The sequence below is a fragment of the Mycteria americana genome, chromosome 1, assembly GCF_035582795.1.
Source record: "Mycteria americana isolate JAX WOST 10 ecotype Jacksonville Zoo and Gardens chromosome 1, USCA_MyAme_1.0, whole genome shotgun sequence".
Classification (NCBI taxonomy): Eukaryota; Metazoa; Chordata; class Aves; order Ciconiiformes; family Ciconiidae; genus Mycteria; species Mycteria americana.
The window spans coordinates 145,385,117-145,397,675 of record NC_134365.1 but is presented as its reverse complement, the minus strand read 5'-3'; the positions used below and the strand labels follow the sequence as shown (position 1 = coordinate 145,397,675).

General features: G+C 39.8%; 1 protein-coding gene across 4 annotated transcripts in view; it reads left to right on the top strand.

Annotated features, from left to right (window-relative positions):
- LOC142419654 (CD99 antigen-like) overlaps positions 1-8,051 on the top strand; it is a 34,418-nt gene extending 26,367 nt beyond the window's left edge. Inside the window, exons 7-11 of one of the 4 annotated variants that reach the window (XM_075522850.1) lie at positions 1,405-1,476; positions 2,800-2,841; positions 3,370-3,480; positions 4,317-4,373; positions 6,376-8,051. In XM_075522850.1, coding sequence (XP_075378965.1) covers positions 1,405-1,476; positions 2,800-2,841; positions 3,370-3,480; positions 4,317-4,373; positions 6,376-6,401 — 308 coding nt within the window. In that variant the 3' untranslated portion in view covers positions 6,402-8,051. The remainder of the gene's footprint in view (positions 1-1,404; positions 1,477-2,799; positions 2,842-3,369; positions 3,481-4,316; positions 4,374-6,375) is intronic. The other 3 variants (XM_075522858.1, XM_075522866.1, XM_075522871.1) reach the window with 3 other exon arrangements.
- Positions 8,052-12,559: the final 4,508 nt, after the last annotated feature.

Below are 12,559 nucleotides of genomic sequence, written 5' to 3'. Positions count from 1 at the left end.
AAACTCCTGAATCTTGACATGGTTTTACTGTCTCAGTTAAACTTATAATAATTACACCTTGTCAATTGACTGCTATGTATGTCAGATGTTGCACTGGATAAACACTGAGGATTGAGGAAAAGTGGCCTTGCAAGTAAGCTTTGTAGCAGTCTTGAAATTCCGTAGCAAACCTGTTTAGTCACTTTCCTTTCACTTAAAAGCAGGATGGTATGGGGAGGAGGAAGCATAGCACAGAGTGTGTGCGTTTGGGGCAGTGCTGTTCTTGGCTGCCTGTGGTAGAGCACCCATGTATTGGATCGAGTCCTTTTGTCTTAACAGACTGAGTCCCTGGTAGTTGTGCTAAAAAGTCAGTAGGAACTACTTGTGAACTGTATTCTTAAAGCATCTAAATTAAAGGTAAAGCTCAAAGTTAAAGGGTGTTGGGTTTTTGTTTGCGGTTTTTGGGTTTTTGGTTTTTTTTTTTTTTTTTAGTTTTTCTTTTAAAGGCCCCAGTTAAGAAATACAGTTCTTTTGTGTTTGAAAGGTAGACTTAAAATACATGTCATTCCCTGCCTCTTGTGCTTTAGAGGTCTTCTCTGTCTTTGCCTAACTCAGAACAAAACAGATTCAGATGGCTGCAGCTGTGATGATGCCATTATCCAGGAATATGGTGGTAGAGTCCTTATGTAGATGCAAGCCCTGGTTCTTGTTCCTTCTCCTGCCTGATTTGCAGCAGATATTTGAATTCATGTTTTGCATGCCTCAGTAGAGTGCTTTTGCCATCCAGCTAAAACATCCTCTGATGCAATGCTTTTAGTTTTGCTGCTTGAAACAGATTTGCTTTGCATAAACTAAAGATTTGTTTGGCAGCAGAGGGAAGGAGGAGAACTCAGGCCCCATGAGGTAGGGTCCAGTGGAAATGGAGAGGGACTGGTTCAATGTCCTGCAGTCAATCAGAGGAGGGAATTACATTTGGATCTTCCCATTGTCAGAAACCCAGCTCTGAAGAAACATTCACAGCTGCAGCCTTGAAAAGAAATGGTCCTTTCCTGTCCATGTCCTTTCTCTGCTTTAACAGGATAGTGAGACTTGGGCTGTTCCACTTACGTAGCTTACAGGGCTTCTTGCTTGCTTAGCCCATGACTTGTGCGGTACTACCTGCTCTTGGACTCTGAATTCTCTCAGTTGTTCAGGAAGTCCAGAGGCAGCAGTGCTGCTATCAAACTGTATAGTGCCGAGCTGAAGGGACTTGAGATTGGGGGCGCTTTTGAAACATGAAAATATTGTGACTATGACGCTGAGCCTAAACCGACCACAAACTCAGATGAACAATCTAGAAACAACTTCCATGTCATTGTGTGCCTTGAGGTGTCTTTTTACTCAACTTAAAACATGTAAGATAATATTATTTTTATTTTGCTATAGGCAATCTTGATGATTCAGATCTATACGATGGCAGTTTACCAAAAGGAGGAGGTGATGGTAGTGGTAGCAAAGGTAAGATAGTAGGTTGTGCTTCATATTGATCCTATGGCTACCTGAGCTTTTGATAAAAGCTTGCTCACAAGCTGGTTAACATGGTCTAACTTGTAACACCTTTGGTTCTGGTATCTGCAACTTAAGAGCGTACCTTCCAGTTCAAAAGCAATGTGTTCTGTCTCTGCTGAAACCCCCCAGATAATTAAGAGGTAAAACTGGTCTAGGAACCTTCAATAATATTCACTGTTATGCCAAGAAAGATGGGTTTTAAAACAACTGAGATGTGAATGTGGTACTTATTTCAAAATTCACCATGAATATAGTTTTTAAAGGCATCCAGGTGTTATTTTCAGATCTTCTGTGACAAGCTCTCAGTTTCCTTTAGTTCTTGTGGTTAGGAAGCCCAGGGGTGGGCCAGAAGAGGGTCCACCTTGTGTTCTCAGAGATTTCATCTCTCCCACAGGATGAACTGATTCTTAGACTTCCAAGTGATGTAGGTTATATCTACTCTGAGCAGTATAAAAACCAAACTTGTTTTGAGTAATCTGCCATGTCTAATTGTTACAGCGCAGCTCAGTACAGAGGTGGTCATTGGGACCAAGCTGCAGTAATGGTCATCATTAGGATGGGGTTAGTCATTCCTGAGTGCATTACTGCAACTTTACTATTTCCAGGTTAGAGTTAGGTTAAGTATCTTGACGTGATGTTGAGATGTGCTGCTGATTACTGACTTCTTCAGAGAATTGTCCCAGACAAAGATTACTGATGCTAACTTCTTAGGAAGCTTTCACCTTCCAAGGTTCCTTTGGGGCAGTAACTTGAAAATTGGCAGGGGCAAGAAGCATCGGTTGAGACTTGTGTGGTGTTTTCATCTGTGCAGGTTCCTGCTTCAGTGGTGCAAGTTGCATAGTGCCAAGTAAGGATAGTATTTACAGAACTTCTGTCTCGTTTGCTAAGAGAATTGCAAAAATACTTAGTAACTGAGGCTGGGATTTTAGGAAAAGATAGTTGGTTCCATGGAAATACAGTTGAATGCTACCCTGAAATTATATGCTCTTCCTCTTCACGGAATATTCTGTGGTGGTGGGCAAGATGGATTAAACCAGATTTCACAGGTGTGCTGCGATCATTTTGTAGAAGTGCTGAGCACCCGAGGTTGAAGTTGGCATCACCATGAGCTGTGCTTTGCAAATACAAAGTTTGAGTGCCAGAGAGCTTAGCACTGTATAGATATAATAGATGGCTTGTAATTTTGCATGATTAATTGACAAAAAGGTTGTCAATTATGATAGGACTGTTCTTTAGACATGTAAAATCTAAACCTTTTGTTCATTTTTACAGAACGAAAGGGCCCAAGTCCAAATAATGGTGAAGAAGCTGAGGGTAAATGCATAAACTTATGCGTACGATGGTGTCTGCATGTCTGAAGTGTGTTTTCTGGGTTTTTCTGTATTGCTAATATTCTGCTAGAATGGTCACTGCTGTTAGTGAGTTTCAGCTTAAAAACTTTTGTGGAATCTAGACTTCTTACTTTCAAGCTCTGCTTTCATAATTCTTTAAAATCTCTGTTGCAAACGATTCAGAAGTGTTAAGGTGTCAGAGATGCTGGTGCAGTGATTGCATGCATACAACTTAGATTTGGCTATGAAAGGGTAGCTTTTTTCAATCAGTGGAACTTACAACAGGCATGCTTAAGTTGTTTAACAATAGGCATTGCTAAGAAATCAACGGTTGTAAAATTAGAGGATTCACTTTTCATTATTCACAAAGACAGAAAGAGTTGATTACTACAGTTTCATGTAATAGTTTCAGTTTATTGTTTTTAGAAGTGTTCACAGGGTTTACTTTGAGACAATACAAGTTTGACATTGCTTTCAATTCTGCAAAATGTATACAAACCTCTTTTTTCAGCTTCTCAGGGAGCAGTAGCTGGAATTGTAAGTGCTGTGGTTGCTACTGTAATTGGAGCAGTATCTAGTTTCATTGCTTACCAGAAGAAGAAACTCTGTTTCAAACAAAGCGGTAAGAATTCTAAATTAGTTTTGTTTTGTACTGTCTAAAGAGATGCAGTTTTGTATTTATATGGGGGCTAAAAATTGTTCTTATGTGTAAGGTAGTTTTAATAGCACAGTGAATTTGTGTTCACAGGGAGTAACCTCTCTTACTAGTCATCTAAGACAGGGTGTCTGAAGAATGCCTCGCCCAAAATTTAGACTTTCAGAAGCAGACAGACTTAAGGCTTTACATTTCTTAAAATAAAAGCACTTCCTGCAAAAGAGTAAGCAGGAGAGACTGCAAGAAAACATCTTTTTAAGGAAAATTGAGTGGAGGTTGGGGATTAGAGAGGCTATTTTCATGCTGAAAAATACCTTGTCATTTCTAATTTTGTAAACCTTGCCTTTGTGTTTTCACAAGATGCTTGCTTACATGTTAGGTTTCTGACAACTTCCCAGATGTTCATCCCCAAATGATTTTCTTGTGCAGTTGTCTATTGCTTGCTATCTACTTCCTTTCTACCTAAATAAGATATAACATGGATCAGAGAACTTGGGGAGTACTGTGGGTGATAGGTGGGGCAGAAGCTCTGTTTTTGTCCTTTCTGTCTTTCTGACTGGCTGGTGAAGGGAGATGACAGAGCAGCAATCCAGCCAGGCACTGCTGTTTCATAATTTGGGAAGTTTGGAAACTGAGTAACATCTACCATGCACATTAAAATTAAGATGCAGGCAACACAAGGGAAACTCAACTACTATCAGTAGCCCAGTTTCTTCAGTGCTGTTTCTTCTCTCAAATTATCTCTATTAATCAACAACTTTGAAGATAAGAGAATTTGAATGCTAAACATCTTTGTTTCCCAGCAGATGAAGAGAATGTGAATATGGAAAGCCATCGGGGAGCGCAATCTGAGCCACCTGGTAAGAGAAGAATCTAGATGGCAGATCAGCTTTTTGGTGGGGATCCTATTAAATGCATTTCATTGACATCTAACATAGTGGAGAAAACTATTTGCACTGTTTTGTTTTGTTTCAAAAAAAGTGTTTGTAACTACCATGACAACTAACTTAGAACTGAATCAAGATTTCAGTTCTGATAATATGGCCACTCTTCTCTAGTTTTTTATTCTTTGAACAGGTAGGTTTATTGCCTTGAGGAGTCCTTGTAATACAGGAGCTTAGAGAAAGTAAAGAATTGAATTTTCTCTGAAAACGTATTATTAAAGACAATTACGAAAACACAAGCCTGCTCCTTTAGTGTGATACATAACTGCAATTAGCTGACAGGTGTTTTATTAGTGTATGTTGTGTCTGATTGGAATCTGATACCTTTTTAATTGTAAACCCATATAGAACTCTGCAGGAATGCATATTAAAAAATGTTAATAGAGTTTGGACAGAGATGAAACTACACTGGAGGCAAGGAGGACTGAACATACTGGCATGTTGTGTAACTAAAACATTCTCTGTTGTGAACAGAGAATAATTCTTGTATGAAAGAATCATCAAATAACAAATCTTTCTACAATGGTGACAGCTGTGGAAGGATCTCTTTTAAGGCAACAAAAACCCTAACAACCACACCCTTCCAGGTATGGTTATGTAGGGTACTTGGCTGATGGAACAGGTGATTATTTCCAGGAAAGCCATAGATAGATCTGGAGGAAACAGTATAGGTGAAAACTTGGCCTTCTAGCCCTTGTGACTGGTCAACAAAGGAAGAAGCAGTACACCCTCATGCTGAAGTTTATTGACTGTCTTTGAAACACTGAATATTAAAATCTCAAAGCAGTATAAATTTGCAATATATTCTTCTGTGAGCTTAATCTAAAACCCACAGAACTACTTCTGGGGTTTTTTTTATAATTTAACAAAAAAAATTTTATACCTTATTTCTTTCAGGTATTTAATCAGTTTGCTAAAAACTTCCATCTGGCTCATGATCCTCTTTATAAACATTTTTCCTTTAAGCTGTTAAATGTATAAAACTCTCAAGGAGAAAATATTTTCTTGTGACTGGCTGTTGAAGTCAGGACTGGAGATAGGCAGGTATCCACAGTTCAGCTATGCATTAGTGAAGCAAGCAGTATTGTTCAAAGACCTCTACTAAAGGCAATTAACATGAGTTGAAGTCAGGATATGCTAAAATTTTGGCCAAGATTCACCAGAACTCAGGTGTGAAATGCATCAGTGATGCATACTTTATTTTAACCGATAAAGTCAAACCTGGGATGTTATCATAAATGATTACTCCTGCCTACATATTGATGTCATGTTAAATCCCAAATGTCATACCTCTGTTATATTTTGCAGGCAAGCATGAGCATGTTTTGAGCCAAGAAACTGGGCAACCATGGTCAGCATGGTGCTACTCCTGATCTAAGTTCTGGGAGTCAGCAGACATTAGCTCTGCTTTTGGTAATATAGTGTTGATGTACCCACATGGCTTCTAGTTAGAAGCAGTCTTGCATTAAGCCAGGTCAGATGGCAAGGCAGAACAGGTTTGTGTTTTTAAAATTTTATGTAGACTTATCTTTGACTTCCTGAAAACGTAGATGACCTAGGCTAGAACTTTCTTTCAATAACCCACTTTTTCCATCAGCTCTGCAGACCGTACTCCATTTTATTTTTGCATCCGCAAAACTGCAAGTCTGAAACTGCATGTTGGGTTATACTGCAAGTGTAGATGGCTACACAGATCTAGTATGATGTGGTTATTTGAGTGAGAAATCTGGGATGTAATACCCCTTGGTATGCAGGGTACTGGCTACACAGAATCAAGCCTCTGCTTACCTGAATTTATCCCACAGTTTCGAATGCCTACTGAAAAAGTCTGTTGTCCACATATGGTTACATAGCAATACATAACTTAAAATGTATCCTAACTTAGTGTACTGATCTTGAGTTGTTTTTCACTTTTTAGTTCAGCGCACACTTCTGGAGAACTAAAGAAAACATGATGAAGAACAGACCATTGAAACTGGATAGAGAGCCTGCATTCTGCCTGAAAGAAAAAAAAGGAAACCAAAAAAGCATAATAAAAAAGCAGAGTCTGAAGTTGTATGAGAAAACACCTCTGGGAGAGTGACTTAGACCTGAGTACTTCTGTATGGTTAGCCCTGTGAAGCATTGTTGCACACCAATATATGGCCTTAATGACAGGAGTGTAGAAGTATGTTGTGTCTTTACATTCTTTCCTGTACTCCTGTGACAAATGGGTGTGTCTCAAGTGCATTCAGTATGTTTAACTTTTCCTTACCTCTCCAAAAACAGTAAGCAATTAATGTTTTGTTACACCATTGCTTTCAGGCAGTGCAAACATTTTTCTAATATCCTGTACGCAGTGAGTGTACCAACCAAAAAACGTGGCATATGGTGTGGGCACCTGAAAGCAAATTGCTCACTGTGTGTGGATAATGGATCTGGGTGTGGGTGCTGCCAATATAATCTTGTAGCTGCCTGGGTCAGCCACCAGGGAAGAGATACTTGTTCTTGAGCATCCAAGAGAAAAAAAAATTCAGAGTTTTGTTTTTGCATTTTTTTCATTGCATCTGTCTGGTACAGATTCATAACACCCAAACCAGTACACACAGACCCTTCATCCTTTCTGGCTCTTCCTGCTTAGCAAGTACTGAGCTGGTCAGATGTGGAAAAGCCTGATTTGCAAATCAGAACCATAATTGCATTGAGATTGATGTTTGGCAGTTGTTTGAACAGTTGTGGATGAAGTATTGGGGAGTGGGGATTAACATCTTCAGACTTCCATAACCAAAAACTTAACAGAAAATAATGTGATACTTTGAATTCGGAAGGCTTATCATACGCACTTAAAAGACAGAAACAGTACTACAAATTGAAAGTACATAATAGCAAGACTGACCAGAACAACCCAGCCTCACTTCAGAAGCATCCATTTAACAGTATAAATAGCATATGTGTGAAGAATACTTTTGGACTTGTGAAGGATTGCCATCGGGATGAGGACCTATGATTGCATCCTCAACTGAAAGCACTTGTATGCTTTGCTGTGGCTCTTGAAAGCCACAGGAAGGTTTCGAGGATCTGTGGAAACATCGAAAACTGTGCAACTCATAACAGTTAAAGGACTAAGTCTGGAATCATAACCAGTTCTGTCTGGAAGGAATAGTCTGACCAGTTCTGTTGGCTTTCATTCTAATTGTTTCCAATTTTCATGCAGTTTTACAGTATGTGTCTTACTAATGTGCTTCAGCCACCTGGCAAAGTTCTACAGAAAGATGACATTTCATGGAACATCTTAAAAGTCATTATGAATTTGGATATTAAACATGTAAATATATCTGTGCATTCAAATATGAATGTATGCCAAGGATAATTCATTTAAGAATTTCTTGTACATGTTTCTTAGCTTGCAACAAAGCTTTACATAGATTTTAGTATTTTGTTATGGAATTAATTGATAAACGTCTTTTTGCCCCACTTCTGCTTTTAGTATAAAAGTGCTAAAACCTTTAAGTGTGTTTGAGGGTGGAAAATTGATTTTTATATAAACATTTGATCTATGTAAATACAAAGAAATGAAATGTACTGCTTACCTGCATGAATAAACAGGTATCTCATCAATGCCAAGTGTAGAGAAAACAAAAATAAGCCAGTGTTTGTTAGGGATAGAATGGTAGGGGAAGCTCAAACTAGCTTTTAGCTAACCAGACTCTCGAATCCTTCTTCAGCTTTTGCAAGCCTAAAAATTACTTATTAAAACCTCCTATCAATATTGTGATTTTTCTAAAAATAAATTAAAAAAAAAAAAGAAAAAGTTTATGTATTTTCCTTCTTAGTAGCTCTAGAAATACAAAAATTTTGATGCTCTACCAGAGAAGCAGTCTTCAAAGGGAGTTTGTCTTCCTGCTCCATCAGCAATTCAGGTTTATTTCTTACAGACATTTTAATCATTTTAGAAGGAAGTTGGCCAGTAGCAACAAAGCTGTAAGCTGCTTTCACGGGGTGCTTACCAGTGCGAAGTGCAGAGAAGACATCTATCTCTGTGAAGGACAGGCATGGCTTTTGAAGAACACCACCTGGATTTGGTAACACAGAATCTACTGAAAATATGCACAGCAATAGAAGGCTTAGTATGGACAAACTTAGTCGTGTTTGTGTTGAGAAGGAAGAAAGGCTGGCTGCTGCCACCTGGGAAGAAAAGGTTAAAGAGAAGGCTTGAAATTTCAAGCTGTTCTTTTGTAGTGGGCAAGAAACTGCCAATTTATGGGTTTCTGTTAGTTATCTGTGGATAAAATGTAGCAGTTTGCTTATTTTTCAGTTACCGGGGTATTAATTGCTATGTTGCTATTTGCCTCACTACCCATTGAGACTTTGATCTTCTGTCTTCCTAGCTCAACTGCTCTTGCATTGCATAACTAAATATCCTAATTAATTAGGTCTTGCATTAATTGGGTCAAGAAACATGATCAGTTAATAATTATTCATCACCCTACTGAAGTATTTTTATGGTCGTCTTCCACGGATCAGCTGCTGTCCATTGTGGCCTTAGGGGCTGTCAGTGACTTTCAGATCCCAATTTGGGAATTAACGTTCTAGTTTCCATACAGGTTTCGATCAGACTGTGCAGTGGGATGAAAAATTACTGTCCTTTCCAGGCCCAAACTGCAAGGTCACTCCTGGTGAGTTTAAATGGATGGCAACGAAGAGCTCTGTGCTGTACCTGTGGCACACCCTCTTCAGTTCCATTTTTTCTCCAGTCTACATCCTTTAAGGAGGAGGAGTTACCTTCAGTAATAGGAGGAAAAAAGCAAAGCAGGATCTTCTTGTAGAATATCATGTCACTTCAGCTTCTACAAGGGAGCTGAGGTGGCAGTTTAATTCATCCTAACTATCAGTGAAAAGGACTGCTTGAAAGATGTTTTGACGGTTTTCAAATGTGATGTCCATTTCAAATACTTACCTAAACTTATCCAAACGGATTCATCGGGCTGTGGAAATGAAAGCAGGCAATTCTTAAGCATAAAATTTGGCAGCTTTTTACTGTAGCTCCTATTCATGCTCATTTCAATATCTGTGCCAAATTTGGAATGCTAAGGAAAACTCTTTTTGGTGCACTCTGCTTTCAGTGTACCTTGGGCTGAATTACGTTCCCACTTGTGCATTTCAGTATTTTTCTCGCTAATTATTTTAGGCCATTATCTAAACTGTACTATTCTCTGTGTGTTTTTTCACTTGACAAGATTATGAAACAAACCTTAACCTTTTCATAAACTGAAAAGATTATTTTCTTTTTGCTCTCTTCTGTTATGCAGATATAAAAGACACATTTGAAAGAAAGTAAAGATATGATTAGGAATAGGAAAAGGACATGAATGAAGCAAAAATACAGTTTTTTCAAACCCCTGCATTTGGAGTACTTTAAGAACCACAAGGGTAAAATACTAAAATACATGTTCCTCCACCTGCTTGTGAAAAACCATTGAAGTTTTAGCTAGCGTGTAGTAATTGTATTCTTCCATTGCCAAGAAATTGTATCACTGATTCACTTGTGTATTTGGCTTATACTTAAATTACTGTCTAATATTACCAGATGTTTCAATATTTTAATTAAAATACTTCCATTTTTATGACAAAAGATGAATACTGTAGGGTATTAGTGGCTTTCCCCAGTAGTTCTAGTGTATAATTTGGTTCTTTCATCTCCGATAGACTCATACAGCCGGTCACCCATGCCAAAGAGAGCAATGTCTAACCTCTGCCCACAGGAAGGATGGGGCTGCAACTGTGGTGAGTTGTGACTGTCCTGTTCTCTTTTAGCTTGTCTCATCTAAAAGAGGTCTGATGGGCTAAAAGTACGTGGTGTAGAGAATAGACAGACACACTGGCTCCGTTTCTCCACCCATTTGCTATTTCTTAAATATATGGTTTTTTTCTTGAAAGAACAAGTTAAAAAAATTAGGCGAGTCATCCATGTTGTCAGGTGAATATTAGGCACAACTTTGTTTTCCCTTTAAATAGAAAAAGATGAGCCAATGCTTTCTCAAAGTGATAAAACTGCAATTTAAGGTCAGGTGTAAGGCCTCATTTTTTTTTTTTCATACATAATATTGTTTACTTGATATCTCGGGCAGTCACTTGCATGTCTTTGACAGAGGGAGCTAAGCTTAAGAAGTTCCTGCAATGCCCCAAGAACAGAAGTGGGATAAGTATTCGAGACATCCCGATTCCAGTGCTAGGTCCACTCCTTCAGTTTGCCCTTCCTGTGCCGCCTTCTTATTGTTTTTATTTAGCTAGACAGAGCAGTAGCTGGCTTCAGAGGAACCAGACAAGGGGTCCATTGTCTTCAAACTTAATTTAAGAATCTTCAGTATCCCAATGAACTAGTATCAGCAGACAGACGAGATAAAGCATTTTGGGAAGGCTTCGCTTACAAGAACAACTGTTTTGAAGTAAAGCTACTGAACGTTTGTGAGCTGCTTGGACTTGCCCGGGACTAGTACATAGCCTTGCTAACTTTCCTGTTCCCTTCAGGCAAATTCATCACCGATACAGAGATTAGCACGTGTGCCTGCTTTTGTTATTCTGGAAAAAAATAAACAGTGGACTTATGGGATTGCTCGTGTCATGGTATAATTCTTGTTTTCACTGGCTGACAAAGTCACCTCTTAAACCTAAATGTCCTTAACTCTTCTGAGATTGAGCAGTTGGCCCTGACAAGGAGAATAATGAAACATAAATTGAACTTTAGAGCTTCTATTACTAGCTTAAAAATAGTTAAGCAGTGTGATACAATAAGCCAGGCCTTTAGAAACCATTCTGCTGGTTCAAATTTGGAGGGGGAGTGGGGAAGCTGACCTACTTGAACATCAAGCATCTTGAAGATCCAATATCACCGGGTTTTATCAGTCCAGTTTATGTTGTTGCATCGGTTTTCTTGTAGTTTGCATAAAAGCATGAATTCAGTGCACACACTGAATCGTATATTCTGGGTGACTCAACAGAAATGCGCTTGGGGCCAGCCTGTGCCCCACACCAGACTGGATCACCTGGCAACACCACGAGCATACAGATGGGCCATTCATGGTAGCAGAGTATTTTTGCCCCGGTCAAAACAGCGCTGACAAAACCACCCGCGGCTTACCCCCAGCAAAAGGGAGGACGCACGCCAGGCTCCTCGCTGGCACCGGTCGCCAGTGTGACGGTGGCAGTCCAGTTCAACGGACAAGTGTGCTGGCACACGTTCGCTAGAGAGAGGCTATGGCAAAACGGGATTTAAATCACATTAGTGATTTTAAAGTGTGTTCGTGGATGGATGGATGGATGGATGCGTGATTTTTGTTCATTTTCCAAAGCTTTGTGTTCTCACGCTCAGCACTATCCGAGATGTCTCTCCATGTGGGATATGCATGGATATTTATATTTAAAAATATATCTAGATCAATGGAAAAAATCATGACAGACAACATTTACTTTGTGGAGATAAGCATCCGCCAGGGAGCTGAGCATGCTTCAGTTCAGGAGCCCGACATCACATTTGAAGTTTATAAAATTAGGGGGGTTTGTCATCCCTCTGTAGACAATTCCCAAGTTTCTGCAAAGCAGATTCTCGGCCTCCGCTTCCCTCACTCGGCAGCTTGAGTTAGCGGTTAGGACTCTGACAGGAGTGCCTTTATCAGCAATTATTGCTCAGCCAAAAACTGAGCAGGGAAGCAGCACCTGGAGGACAGAGTATATCTGAGAGGTTTTTTTCAAGTACGCTTCAGAGAAAGCCGGTCTCCTCTCACAAGCTACTTGAGCTCCCGCAGCACAACGCCCTGCTTTGAAGGTGGGGATGTCAAACAGGTTGGCTTTGCCTCTGGGGAGGAGGTGGATTCAGGGCGTGCTGGCTCCCTCCTCATTGGGTGCTGCTGCTGGTTCTCCGGCTCTCCGTGCTCCCTGCCTGGGTGATAAATAGATTTCTTAGAGGGCGGGTGGCACCTACGGTGCTGCTCACGGCTTGGCCGTAGAGGAGTCGTCTGCTTTTGTTACTTGTCTTGTACTAGAAGAGGTTCTTAGGGACTTCTCTCTCTTCCTCGGTGCTTGAGTGTGATGGTGAGGGAACTCTTGGGACAGAGCCGCTGATTCCA